This window comes from Camelina sativa, chromosome 16 (genome assembly GCF_030686135.1).
Source record: "Camelina sativa cultivar CO46 ecotype springtype chromosome 16, ASM3068613v1".
In the NCBI taxonomy this organism is placed as follows: domain Eukaryota; kingdom Viridiplantae; phylum Streptophyta; class Magnoliopsida; order Brassicales; family Brassicaceae; genus Camelina; species Camelina sativa.
Window position 1 is genome coordinate 6715699 of NC_141895.1, and position 15896 is coordinate 6731594.

General features: G+C 37.8%; 1 protein-coding gene across 1 annotated transcript; it reads right to left on the bottom strand.

Annotated features, from left to right (window-relative positions):
• Positions 1 to 13555: 13555 nt before the first annotated feature.
• On the bottom strand, positions 13556 to 15896 carry LOC104750094 (putative thionin-2.4). Its single transcript, XM_010471837.3, has 3 exons — positions 14168 to 15896; positions 14001 to 14078; positions 13556 to 13871 (listed from the first exon to the last, which is right to left on the bottom strand). The coding sequence occupies exons 1-3, from the start codon at positions 14394 to 14396 to the stop codon at positions 13774 to 13776; spliced, it is 405 nt and encodes a 134-aa protein (XP_010470139.1). The 5' UTR covers positions 14397 to 15896; the 3' UTR covers positions 13556 to 13773.

A 15896-nucleotide genomic window follows, 5' to 3' on the forward strand; every position in this document is an offset into this window, starting at 1 on the left:
CAAGCTACCCACTCCTACCTTGAATTATGTTGTGTCAGAGGTGCAAGGATTTGATACCAAGCTGCAGTCGTACGATGAGTCTCCATCTGTCACTCCTCACCTCGCCTTTGTGAATGAAAGGACGAACTCAGGTGCTCCTCAGTTTCAGCCTAACTCAAGAGGTCGTGGAGGTGGTTACACCACACGAGGCCGTGGCTTTACTCAGAATCAATCCACCTCTGCAAATCAAGGGGAGAGACCAATCTGTCAGATATGTGGTCGTACTGGTCACACGACCATCAAGTGCTATAATCGCTTTGATAATAACTATCAAAGTGATGCTCCAAACCAAGCATTTGCATCAATTTGAGTGTCTGATGAGAGTGGAAGGGAATGACATCCTGACTCCATTGCTACGGCTCATGTAACAAGCACAACCTCAGGACTACAAGATGCTATAACCTATGAAGGAACTGATGCTGTGATGGTCGGAGATGGCGCCTACTTACCGATTACTCATGTTGGATCCACCACCATTTCCTCTTCTAAAGGTACTATTCCTCTTAATGAAGTTTTAGTTTGTCCTGATATCCAAAGGAAACTCCTATCAGTATCGAATTTATGTGATGATTATCCTTGTGGAGTGTTCTTTGATTCTGATTCTGTATATATAATTTGATTTAACCACTCAGAAAGTGGTGTCAAAGGGTCCTCGTAGAAAAGGATTATATGTGGTGCAAAATCAAGAATTTGTTGCGTTCTATTCAAACCGCCAATGTGCAGCAACCATGGATACTTGGCATCATCAATTAGGACATGCAAACTCAAGAATTTTGCAGCATCTTCAAACCAGCAAGGAGATTGAAGTGAATAAGAGCAGAACCTCTTCCATTTGTGAGCCTTGCCAAATGGGAAAGAGCAATAAGTTACAATTTTTTTCTTCTGATTCTAGAGCTTTACAACCCGTAGAGAGAGTTCACTGTGATCTTTGGGGGCCATCACCAGTTGTATCAAATCAAGGATTCAAATATTATGCAGGTTTTGTTGATGACAATTCAAGATATTATTGGTTCTTTCCATTGCGTCTGAAATCAGAATTTGCTTCTGTGTTTGTTGCATTTCAAAAACTGGTCGAAAATCAACTGAACACAAAAATAAAGATATTTCAAAGTGATGGAGGAGGAGAGTTTACAAGCTATTTCCTAAAGAAGCACTTTCAAGACCATGACATTCATCACCAAATATCGTGCTCCTATACTCCACAACAAAATGGTGTTGCAGAAAGGAAGCATAGACATTTGGTGGAACTTAGTCTGTCTATGATGTTTCATAGCCAAACACTATGAAGTATTGGGTAGAAGCTTTCTAGACGGCTAAATACATCATCAATCTCCTTCCCTCTACTGTTTTGAAGAATGTAAGGGCTCATGAATCCCTGCTGCATAAGAAAGCCGATTACTCTGCATTACGAGTGTTTGGATCGGCTTGGTATCCCTGTCTGAGGCCACTGATACATCACAATTTTGATCCTCTCTCTCTCCAATGTGTCTTCCTTGGTTATAATAACAACTACAAAGATTACAGGCGTATGTACCCACCTAATGGAAAAGTTTATATCTCCAGACACGTCATTTTTGACGAGTGTACATTTCCATTCAAGGAAAAGTTTGGTCATCTCCTCACTCAATATCAAACTCCTCTGCTACAAGCTTGGCAACATAGTCTCATGCCTCCTAATACAGTGTTATCTCGTCCAGTTCAACTACTACAAAAGTATACTATTGTAGTCACACTACATGCAACAGAAATGACAACCACAAACGATGTAGAGACAAACAATGAGCATATCCCTGAGTCTAATTCTGACACTGCTGAAGATACTGCAGCAGACGATGACGAAGAAGATAATGATATCCCTGCATTAGTTGAAAATGTTCATTAAATGACCACGAGATCAAAAGCTAGGATTCATAAGACGAACCTTAGGTATGCGCTCATTGCTTCCAAATTCGACACTAACAATGAGCCAAAGAGTATTGTCTCTGCTATGAAGCATCCATGGTGGAATGGAGCTGTTATGGAGGAAATAGGCAGAATTCACATGCTACACACTTGGTTACTTGTTGAACCAACTAAGGAAATGAACATTTTATCTTCAAAATGGGTATTCATAACCAAACTCAAGCCAGACGGGACACTCGATAAGTTGAAAGCTCGACTCGTGGCAAAAGGCTTTGATCATGAGGAGGGTGTTGATTACCTGGAAACATTCAGTCCAGTGGTAAGAATGGCAACCATACGTCTTGTCCTCGACACAACAGGGGCACATGGTTGGTCTCTGAAGCAGCTTGATGTATCAAACGCCTTCCTCCATGGCGAGTTGCAAGAACCGGTCTACATGTTTCAACCCTCAGGATTTGTGGATCCAGAGAAACCTGATCCTGTTTGTAAACTTAGCAAGACTCTGTACGGACTAAAACAGTCCCCAAGAGCTTGGTTTGACACATTCAAAAATTTTCTGCTTGATTTTGGCTTTGAATGTAGCACGGCGGATCCATCTTTGTTCGTATGTCATCAAGGAGAGGAGGTATTGATTCTGCTACTCTATGTGGATGATATTATACTCACAGGAAGTTGTCAATTACTTATGGATCAGCTTTTAATACTCAATTTTCAATGAAAGACCTTGGTCCCCCACACTACTTTCTTGGAAAAGAGATTGAGTCACATGAAAATGGTATGTTTCTCCATCAAACAGCTTATGCCTCCGATATACACCATCAGGCTGGCATGTCTGACTGCAATCCCATGCCAACACCACTTCCTCAACAGCTTGACAACTTGAATTCACCACCATTCTCCGAACCAACATACTACCAAAGTCTCGCGGGCAACTTGCAGTACCCAACCATCACTAGACCTGATCTTCAATATGCGGTTAATTTTATCTGCCAAAGGATGCATGCTCCTACATATGCAGACTTCAATCTCTTCAAGAGGATCCTCAGATATGTCAAGGGATTATTTACCATGGGCCTTCCAATCAGGAAACATAACAATCCGGTTCTGTCTGCATTTTGTGACAGTGATTATGCAGGATGCAATGAGACAAGGTGCTCGACTGGTGGATTCTACATCCTATTAGGTTTCATGGTCTGCCAAAAGACAGTCTACTGTCTCTAACTCGTCTACTGAAGAGAGTATAGGGCTTTGTCCATTGTCTCTAAAGAACTTACTTGGATCGCATCTCTGCTTCGTGACATAGGCGTTTCACAGAATCAACCAACAAAGGTGTTCTGTGACAACCTGTTTGCAGTTTATCTCTCAGTCAATCCTTTGACTAGAATTTTCACTACATACGAGAGAGAATAGCATTTGGTCTCATTGAAACACACCATATCCCAGCTCATCTCCAGCTTGCTGACGTCTTCACCAAGCCACTGCCTCGACCATCCTTCACTGATCTTCGTTGCAAACTAGGAGTGTCAACTTCTACAAAGCCTTCCACGCCAAGTTTGAGGGAGGGTGTAGAAGATAATACAGTGGGCCTTGACACAACAAAGGCCCAACTCTCTCAAGTCAAAGTCCAGTCAATCTCACACAATCAAATTGCAATTACAATTGCTTATGATATCAAGCACTACTATGTTTATCATTCCTTCCTAGATGAATAAACCATCAAAAGATCTCTTTATCTTATGGATGGAGCGCAGTCATACACCTTGTGTGGATCACTTATGTATACCTTAATAAGGCGTGCAAGTCTTCATGAAACGCCATGTGGTATTTCTTTCAACTGCTCAACCCTAGAGTTTACAATTTTCCTATTCTACACGAGAAGGAATTTTTCTATAATACAACAAATAGGAATTGAGAAATTTCCTTTTTCTTCATGGACAAGGAATTTCTCTTCATGTTCCCATCTTGAATCTTCCATTCAAGATGTTCATCTAGATCAGCAGCCGCACTTGGCTTGTCTAAGTTGGCCCCAAGCTCCTACACTCAAACTCATCAACTCATATTCTTGTACTAGTTCCTATATTATTCTCGGAACTAGTACAAGAACTGCTTCAGAAAGTTGATACCATTTTTGTTGAATCTAACCCTCTTAGCTTGTCCAAGTCGTCCTCAAACTTCTGTATTTCAACTCTTCAAAGTAGTCAAACAGTTTGGCTTCATGTACTACTTCAGAACTTCGCATATGTTCTTCCCGCAATTGTGTCAAGTAGTGTCTCAACATCTTTTTCAGTTCTGCTTATTGTCTTCACGTGAACTGTCACATCATCTATAAGACATCTATGATGATTCTATCTCTTTGTCTTTTATATCACAATAGTTGTATGAGATCCTGGTTTAATAGCAATCTCATGACATGTTCGAACAACTTATAAAACTCAGTCAACACAAAAGCTTCATATAGGAGCGAAACAAACGTATCATAGGATGATTAATACATTTATTAGGAAACTGATTACTGGGTATAAATTTACATCGTTGTAGAGTAAAAAAAGGAGGATCCAATCCTTTTATAAGATCAATATAACATTACCATACTTTCTACATAATGCATACATACATATTTTTGTCTTGTATTTTCGTTCTTGAAAGTTTAAACCCTCAAAATAAATAAATATTTAAGTGTGTGAATCCAACATATATCCAAAAGAAGTAGCCAAAAAATTGCGTTTATTCGTATATTCACAATCGCTAAATAAAATTTTCCGGAGAAAAAATTTAACATGTGTAATTATTAGCTTATCATGTATGTGATATAAAAAATTAATAGCTTATCAGATACTATACAAACTTACCTTTTCGAATCAAAAATCTATTAGTATTTGTTAAGATTCATATAATACTTTTGAATCGTGAGTTGAACCCTCTCATCCACTAAAATCATATATAAATTCTTATCAAAGTTGCAAACAACCAATACATTTCGTGATATTACTCCTTTTCAATTACAGTGGCCTGGAGCGTCACTGTTATATACCATAGCAGGTATGTGTGTACCATCAATTTCTCCCAAGCAGTTCTAAAAGAAAAATAGGACTTGTATCTTTAGTGTGACCATATCTTGAATTTTTGCGGATAGTGATAAGAAAGGTGGCAACCATTTCTTCAATATAGATGAATTTTGTATCTTTCAAATGCGTCGTATCTTGAATAAGCTGAGATAGCTTGAGAAACACATATGGATACACACGATATGATTGTCGAAAGTCTTGAAAATTTTCTCGTAACAGAGTGTGTATATTATCTTGTCTAGTTCTTGTGATGATAATGCTTAAAACATAAAGTTTGTTGGTTTTTTTTTGTAGTGATAGCTTTGTTTCTTACCTCTCATTTCTATAAACACCTGAACAAAATTCTTTAGTGGAAAGTAAACATCAGTATGTCTTTCAAACGACGGCTCTGCTACATGTAATCGACATGTTTTTCTTTGAAATCGGAAAGTCTCATTCACCAATGATTATAAGCTGAATTGTTGTTTAGGTTGTGATTGATCTGTTGTGTAACTGAGGTTTATGTATAGGGATTTAAATGGGTCTGTTTATAGTTTTAAAGTTGAGCTATAAAACACTGATCTGATAATATTTGGAATCAAATTGTGCCGCAAAAATAGTGTTTCAATTCATCAGTCAAGTAATACAAAGGTTGATTCCAAATATTTACTTGACTGATGAATTGGGTTTTACAAGTTTGTTATATACACATCTTTGGAACAATCTAGAATAAGGATAGAGATGTCTTATCCTTAGCTAACAACTGTAAATGGCGAGTCATCAGGTAAACCTTGCAGAGGACCAAATTTGTTCTTATCTGAGCACATCGTCGTTGTCTTCTTCGTACTATCACCAACGGTCTTATTGCTCAAGAGTATGACAGCTTTGTTCTTTGTATTTTTGTGCTGATACAGACTCGAGTGTGACAGCTTTGTGTTGTCTACTTTATGATCATACATACTCGAAGTCTATCATACACATAATTAATACTTATAAGAATTTACACTATCATTAATGTTGTTACGTCTCCCTTTGAATCTTGCCGGGCATTTATTGGATTTCTTCGATCATCGTCATGCATCTTTACGAAACATGATTGAATTTTTTTTGTGGAGTTTTTAAGGCAAAATTTGTGATATTAAATCCGCTCTTTTGTTTCCTTTTAAACCACAAACATAACTAGTGTTGGCTTGTGTAGCCTTACATTGGAAGATAATACTATCTGTTAGATGGTTCTCAAAATAATGAATAAGTTTTTGAGACATAAGTTCAAGAAAGAGAAAGTGCTAATATATCGAGAAATCATAAAAGAATAGCTCAACAAATCTAGAGAGATGCAACTAGCTCTGGATGTTTGGAATAACCTAAAGAATCAACTTTTTTGGTTATCAAAGTTTTACCTGACATCCCAGTGGCAGCATTCTTTGAAGGAGTGAACCGATTAGCAAACTTGTCAAGAGATTTTAGTTTATGATTCAATTTAGTTCGGCAGACTATAATCGATCAGTTATTCGGTTTTTGTTCTACATCTCTCCATCTCCATTTTTACCTGTCAGCTTCTGTCTTTCTTTTTTTTTGGTAGGAAACAAAGGAACAATGTCTCACCTATATTATTAAAAGTACTTAAAAGCACACACTACGCAAAACCGTAGTACCACACATATCATCCAACAATAACGAAGCAATACAACTTGACACAACTTCAAAAACATGAAAACCTAAATCCAAAGCAAACACATAGTTTGCTAATACGTCAGTAAGACGATTAGCCTCCCTATACACATGAGAAACCCGAACATTCCAGTCCTTAGAAATAAAGCCATGAGACAAATTCACCAGGAACGACAAGTGATGAGTGTCACTAGCCCTGTGTTAAGAAAACCAACCACAACTTGTGAATCAACCTCCAACTCCATCCTTCTCACACGTTTCTCCTAAGTGCATAAACCATAATAAACCACCCACACCTCTGCCAAGGGAGCTGAGTATATGCCTCCTATCTATAGAGTAAAACCGCCTTGCCAACCCCATGTGGCATCCCATAGTACTCCCCCGTTGTAGCCATTCAAGGATTTCCGTGGGAAGCTCCTTCCATATTCATCTTCATCCCGCCATCCAAATGTGACAATCCAGGCTAATAGTCGCTCTACTCTCACCGGACAAACCTGCAAACTGGCCGGAGCTACAACCGCTGCCCCAACTTCCTTTGCTAGGTTATTAACAAATTTATCTCGATCACGACACTTGCCATTGCTCCGAAAACATTACCACAACGCAACTTCCACCCCCACCATAGTGCCATACCAAACAGAGTTGACCATAAGTACCTCCCTACCCTTGAATCCCCTCCTAGATTCTCATAAACCCACTCAAGGAGAGAAGATGCAAAAAAATCGACCCCTCTTCACAGGTGGTACCAAATGCTGCCATTAACCTGTCATCGTTGAGCAGACCTGCAACACGTGAATAAGTGTCTCAACTCCGCCCTTGCAAACAATATAGATGGGTGAGTCTCCTAAGTGTCGCTGATACCTTTCTGAGTTAGTCATTATGGCTTGGTGACCAACTAACCCTAGAAAGGTTCGAACTTTTTCTGGCGCCACGACTCCCCAAACCCGAGACCAGAACTTCTCCATATTAGGAGACAAGACAACCTCTTTAGTAAGTGCTGTATATGCTGATGTCACTGAACAGTATCCATCGGGTCTTTCCCCCTAAGATAGACGATCTCTTGCCCCTATAACAATATCCAACACAACTGAGCGCAGTCGTAGGCAGATTTCCTCAGGAACATAAGGTGAGATCCTCCCCATTGACAACCCAGCCCCATCCCTCCAAAGATCTTTAGCAAGCTCATTTTTCCTTCATGGCGGTATTTGATCAACCACAAAATCAATTAGAGGATGTTTTAGTAACCACTTATCCTTCCAGAACTGAATTAACTGCCATTCCCATGAACCCAACTATGCCCCTTCAAAATGACCTCCATCATGCCCAACACTACATTCCACTATGTGGAAGATCCCACACTCTTCGGTTTTAACTAGACTATATTGTGTGTATCACCAACCTTATAATTTCTTCGCAACACAAGACTATCCCTATTATACAACAAACGCCATTTGACCTTTGCCAACAACGCCTTGTTCATATCTCGTGCTCTGTCAATGCCAACAGCCCCTTCCTTCTTCGGTAAAAAAATTTACCCAAGCAATCAAATGTTGTTTCCTTGCCACTCCAATACTACCCCATAAAAAGGAACGTGACACTTTATCCAATTCAGCCAACAAAGCAGAAGGCATGGAAATCACACTCATAGTGTGAACCATTATTGAACTAAGCACTGACTTTGTTAGAGTGATGCGGCTTGCAAAACTCAAAAACTTGCCCTTCAACCATGCAAGTATAGATGAAACCCTTGCCAAAACTTCCCTAAAGGTTTCTTTATTTAAGCGTTTCTTTAAAATAGGCATGCCTAGGTATATTCCCAACTCTCTCGTAGCTTTGATACCACTCTCATCACTAATAAATTTCCCCAACTCCCTAGAAACATTGTTAGAGAAGAAGATCTTCGATTTACCTTTTGACCCAAGGCACTATAAAAAGTTTCCAACACTCGCCGGATTACACATTACGCAACCAAAGCTTCAGAAAATAATATCAAGTCGTTTGCAAAACAAACATGTGAGAGGAGAGGAGCCCAGCGAGATAATATGATTGGCTTCCACTTCTTATCCAGCTTAGCTACCTCAATAAGCTGACAGAGCGGCTCCAAACATAAGATAAAAATGTATGGAGAGAGCGGGTCGCCTTGTCTTAGCTTCCTTAATGGCTTGAAAGGCACAATCTTCTCTCCATTCCATAGCACAATTATCGAAGGTCTAGTCACAGAGTTCATGATCCATTAGACCCAAGTAGTGGACAAACCTGCGGCGTGAAGTGTATCCTTCAAATAATTCCATCGTATGCGGTCATAAGGTTTTTCCAAGTCCAGCTTAAGCAACATCCAACTATCTATATCCTTCTTACGCTCCATGGAGTGGACAACCTTCTGAACCACCATAATATTATCAATGCTTAATCTCCTTGGTATAAATCTAGACTGTGCTGGTCCTATTAGCTTGGACATAACCGGTTTCAAACGCAAAACTGTAACTTTTGTCAATGCTTTAAACAGAACATTACATAAGCTTATAAGTCTGAATTGTGTGATCCTCTCAAGAGGCCCGACCATAGGGATCAAGACAACAAGTGCATTATTTAAAGCTTATGTAATGTTCTCCTGTCACAAATTTTTTTGAGAAACCGAATCTGAGACTCACCAACTACATCCCAAAATCTCTGCTAAAGACTGGCTGAAAACCATCTAGACCAGGAGCTTTAAAATGTCTGATACCCTTTAAAGCTTCCACTACTTCTGATGCTACAAATAGCTTACTCAACATCCTAATCTCCTCACTAGATAAAGTATGAAACCCCTCTGTAGGTAGCTTAATTATCAACCATCTAATCAACACCATCCATAGAATATAGTATCTTATAGTAATTAACAGCTAGCTGCTCCAACTCTTGCGGATTTTTCAACCATTGACCACCATCATCCTTAAGACATTCAATCCAGTTTCATCTTCGCCTAATTACCATGGAAGTATGGAATAACCTAGTATTCTGGTCTCCTTGTGTAAACCACTTCTCTCAGGATTTTTAAAACCATAGAACCTTTTCAATGTTCTAACACCTTATCAAGCTCCTAGAGCAATAACTCCTCCTTTTGTAATAACTCATCGGTTTTTGAAAATTCCAAAAAATCCTGGATTACTTTAATTTCTACAAGCAACCCCTCCTTCCTCTTATGCACATCACCAAACACATCCATGTTCCATTTATTTAAAGTCACACGTAATTCATTCGAAGCCTTCGGTGTTGTCATATCTCTCCTCCATGACGACGTCAAAAGTTCCTTGATACTCGGATGACACAACCAAGCTGCTTCAAATATAAAATGTCTGCAAGAAGGATCGCTCGCACCCTCTGGACTCAATTAGATATAGAGCAACGCATGATCCGAATCTAAGAGCGGAAGGTGTGAGACTGAAGCATCTTGCTATTTCAGTCGCGCTTGTGCGCAACATAACACATGATCTAAGTGCTTAGCAATGAAGTTCTACTCCACCCTTCGTCGTCTCCAAGTAAATTGGTTACCTCGATAGCCCGTATCTATCAATGACTCCGCATTTATCCAATCCCAAAAATCCAAGGAATCCGATGATAAGTGCCCATTGCCTCCTGTTCGCTCATTCACTCTGACTATAGTATTAAAATTGCCTCTGATAATCAAAGGACCATCCACCCCTTTTAACACATTATGCAGCTTCTCCCATAAGCCATGATATATCATGGTTTTTATGGTTTTTAACCATGATATCAGTGTGCTTTTTGAATCTTTAGATTTGCTTTTAGGTTCTTTTTGAGCCTTTGTAAGGACATGTACAATTTAGGATGATTCCTTCAGCATCCACCCTAAACGAGTTCTCAAATCCAATCCCTTGACAGATTCGACTAGCTTTATCCCCTCCGGCATGAGTCTCAAATAAGGCCATATATATGCGTTAAACTTCTTCAACCAATATTGAATCGACCTGTGGAAATTGGGTTTAGTTTCCCTCCGAAATTTCCATAGAAGACAATTAATTATACCTTCACTTACTACAAACCAAACAATCGGGGAACGTCTTCAGGCAGCTATGCGATATGTTCCACCATCGGACAAATCACCTGCCAAACATACTTCATCTCTCGTTATCATAGCTTATGATATTGACGACCATGTATCTTCCAATAATTTACCGACAAATCGTGACCCCAGTGTGTCCGTCTCATTCCCACCATTCACTATGAAAATCCCACCCGGACTATCGACAGACACCGCCTTGACTCTCAACCTTTTTAGCCATTCGCAAGAACCGGAATTTCGTCTCGTGCTGATCCGAAAACCAATCCTCTAGTAGGCCTGTTAGGCTTACTTTGCTTCTGCGGCCCATTAAGTTCCACTCCTTTCTTGTTTTAGGCCTTTTGAATTGTGAATCCATCTCACAGCCCATCCATCCCTTTACCCAACACAGACTCAGTCGATGCCTTCTTCCCGTGATCCGCACGAATCACCTTACTCCCAACATTCCAATTTGGTACATTCTCCTTATTCTCCTCGAGACGAATATTTTCTTCCCTTCTACTTAGACAGTTTCAAACTAACTCTAGTTGACCAAAACTATTGGAAGTATGGATATTAACGTATCTTTCCGCGTGATTTCCCGGAGATTTCTTTCCATATTTTTATCCAAAGACCCGACCGCAAAAATAACCCGGCTTAGCGATGCTCCTAACTTCCAACTCCCTTTTCGCACCTCCGTAAAACCATCATCCATCGGCACCACATCGATCTCCCACTTTCGGTCCTGATTGGGGGAACCGAAAACACCTCCTTAGTTGGTACAACTTTTGGACATAAGTGAACCAAATGCCCAACTTTTGTATATACACCCCGCATTCGGAACACATGGTATTTTAGTCCCTCATATGCTACAAAGTAACGCTCACCATTGATCACCGTCCCTATTAAAGCTTTCCTCAAGTTAAATTCCATGCATATTTAAGCGAACCGAGCTCTCTCAAAATTTAGAGTGGTTAGATCCATCTTGATAGGTATCCGTAACCCGCGATCAATCACCATTAAAATCGATTTGTGATAAAAAGTTAACAGGAATATTCGCAACCCGGATTCACACCAGCGTCGTGACTATCTCATCATTCAGTGGATCAAAATCCGGAGTCCAAACTTGCACCATTAGATAGCTTTCAAAAGCTTTCCATGGCCCTCCAGTTAGGGCCGCTAAGTACTCATCTTCCAACTCAAAACGAAACATGAATAAATGACGCGGCCAATCCATGACATACATCGCCCCCATGGCTGCCACATCAGAGATATTTCGATATTGAACCTTCACAATCATACACTACTTCCATAGGCCATTCATCACATCCAACACCTCTTTTTGTATGCTTATTACTAACTCCCCATCTTCTCCATCAGAAAATTCCATCGTCACCCTCTCATCCACAAAACCATCATCCAATATTGCCTCCAGTGATAACCTCCCTCCGGCGTTACTACCCACTACCCTCTCCACCCATGTGGCCCATGTATATGGAGGTGGCCTCTCCGTCTCACCATCCATTAGGTTAGATCACTAATGATTTAAATATATGTAGTTTATTTTTATTTTTATTTTTTAGATGACAATCGATGAATAGCCTTTCTGAAGTATATATTTGTTTTTTTGACAAAGATTTTAGTATGTATATTTAGTTAAGTATTTTATATTAGTAATTGCAATAATATTAGGCATTAGTAATTTATTTAATCTGATTTTATTCCACAACACAATTTATGGGCGGAGTCTTGTTTTAACTGAAGCGGGTTCAAGATAAACGCGATCTGTTGATTCCGATTTTGTGACAGTTGAATTCTTCCGGGTAATTTTTTATTTATTTTTTTTTTTTTATGTGTTTTTTTGTAGAAAAAGGATGAGTAAAAGTAAAATGATCTTTACCAATCGGTTCCTAATCTACATAATAATAACTAGAAATTTACATATATGTCAACAATAGTTACGACTTTTTATCATACTTTTCGTAAATTATTTCTTTCTAGTTGGTTATGTTTATTCATTGTAATATCGTCTCTTTTCACTATATGTTATTCATATATTTTTTTCATAATTTTTTGTTCCAATAGTTGTATCTTTTAAAAATAATTATATAAATCTAAATATTTCTATTTTTTGAACTCTAAATATATTTACCTCTTCTTCAATAACTAACAAACATTGTTCTTTGACACAATTATTTTGTTTTATACTGACTCGCTCATATATTCTTTAGATAATTTTAACCTTAGTTGTAGCCTATACTTTCAATTTTTTTCATTATTTTAAAATTACTTCATAATATATAATTATAAATATGATGTTTAAACTTTTTTTTCGTTGTTTTAAGATTTTTGAATTACTTCCTCCGTAAAAATAAGGTATTATTATTTTAACTCGGTGACAAACGTAACATACATTTTTAATAAAGTGTTTTCATGATATGAGCTCCTTGTAAGGTAATTCCTTTCAAAGGAAAAGTTTCTATATAGGTCCTGTTCTTTTGCAGAGTCGTGTGACACCTTTTAGCGACACCAAAATAACACTAATTTGATTAGTTTATTTTTGACCCAATAATAAAGCATCTTATAAAAAAAACAGCAATACCGCTTCCGTTAAATGAGACGCTGAAAAATTCAGGGACAGTCAGTGACAAACAACGACATCAGTTATTTTTAGCAAAAAGGAAAGCAGCGACAGCAAACGAAAAACCAGCAATGGCAAAGAAGAAAAAATCCATTGATGTCAGTGTAATTTAGTTGCTGGAAGGTGTTGCTGCGACACTAAAACGAACAGGGCCATAACCGTGGGATACTAATACAAAACAAAAAAAGAAAACAAATCAAATAAACATCAAATGAAGACTATTACAAACACATTATTCATTATTTAAAAGATAAGAAGTAGAAGGCATATACAATCTATAGATTGACAACCTTCTACGTACATACACATGAGTGCGAGAATCTTAAATGTTTTGTCACATACACGACAATTATTGAAAACATGAAAACAACATTGTAAAAGATGACCACACTTCACCCACAGATGTATGTGGTATCTTCATGGATAGATATAGTTGTCTAGGCAGTTTCAACTGCATTCATCGAATCCTTGGTGCAGACTGTAGAACATGCGTTGGCACATTGTTCAACCGCTCCATTCACGACTTCGCTTGCATCTAATTATCGAGACATAATACGAACGGATATTATATATATTATCTTATCAAATATTTTTTTAAATGATACTAATGATATATAGATATATATATATATATATATATGAATAAGGGAATTGTTTGTTTTACCAGAGTTCTGAAGATTGGTTAAAGCACCACACACAGAGGATACACATCCAACCTTGCAGTATTTAGTGACAGCATCACCTTGAAACAATATTTAAAACACATCAAGAAAATGAAATCTTGATCCGTCATATTATTACAATAATAAATTACTATATTAATCAATTTACCAGTGTTTTCGAGAATGTCATGCGTATATCCATTAGGACATTTCGTCCCACTAATGTTTTTGCAGCCACTGAGAGATGCACATACTGGCCTGGGACTTCCAGCAAACCGGCAAGTGTTATAAATATTCCTAGCAGTGGTAGACGGACAGCAGCTCTTTGCGTCAACTTGAATTTGAGCCATGAATAGACTCATTAGGAGCACACTTAGAATCAAAGTTTTGCCTTCCATCTTTTGTTTGATAGCAAAATGTATGTGAAGAGTTATTATAAGCTTGTATTGATGAAATGGTGATGAAACAAGGCTAGCTTAAATACTAGTTGGTCTGCAATTTGCAACCACAAAAGTTGTTTGATACCTTCATATCACATGATCTACACACACTCTGTATACGCTGCGTGGACCCTTATCTCAATTACTACCTTCACTTCCTGGAACTACATTCATCTCGTTTTTTTTCGTTTTTTGGACAAAAAGAAAAACTCTTAAAATTTTTGTGTTTCTTAATAATTGAATTTGGATGCTTAATGTTCTTTTTACAATTTACTTCTCCGTGTTAATTTTGCTGGTTATAATTATTTAAATATATAATTATATTATGTACGTTTTTATAATTTGGTTTATAAGATTTGGATTGTGAATGTTCGTGCTAAACTCTTAGAATTTGCTATCAGTGACGTCCAAAGTTTATGAGGCCGTGAATCGTGTTTCTCATAGCTTTATCAAAGAAAAGAAGAATTAGTTTGTACTTGGATGGCATTAACTCTAAGGTGACTAGTGATGGGTTAAATACATTTATAAATTCTCTAATTGCTTTTCCACCGGGATTGTTCAACCTGGAATGTTGATGCCACTCTAAGCATCTTTTACTTTTTAATGTAATCGTCTCACTTCTAAAATATAAAATCAGACATTTTATCCCAAAAAAAATCAATGGAAGAATCACGTGTGGGATAGATAAGAGCGTAGTTTGCTAGGTGTTTCGATTTCAATATTATGTAGGAACCAAATGAACGCTTGTTGCCTGATTTGTGTATTGTATTTTCTATTAAGGAAAAAAATAAGAATTTTTGTTTTATAATGTAATTGAACAAAAAAATGAAATGTAACATAGTGAAAGAAATGGAATTGTGTTTATGAACTTTACCAACAGTTGACGATTCATTTGTTTTTGGGACGCATTAGATTAGAAGATTATTACTCTTTAAATCTGAAGACACACAAGCTAAAGTAATCAGCTACGGTGTCAAGAGCGCTTACCTTCATGTAAGTCACAAGGTCCAACCATATTACATTTATCTGTATATGACATACTATGATACCATTTTTTTGGGGTAGGGCTGCTGAGAGAATTAATACGCAAATTGCTTAGTCTGAAACTGTGGAAGCGATTGAGCATTTGAACTGGACCGATTACAAAGTTGAGACAGACAAGCAGTCAAGCAGAGCAACCATTCCAGCCCAGATGGTAATGAGAACAATAGTTGAGGAATGAAGAAGATGACGGCCACCACACTGTTCAACCTCAGATCATTGGAGAAGCTAATCTTAAATAATAAAAGAAGGTTTTTTCTAATTTTGTCTAATAATGTGATATTTAGTACTCTGACACATGTCATTCTCATTTAAATTTAATATTCTATTTTTTTACTTGACTTTATTTTATTTGTATTTTATGTGATGTATAGTTTGTTAAAAAAAAGATAATTGTTGTATATTTTTGTAACATCC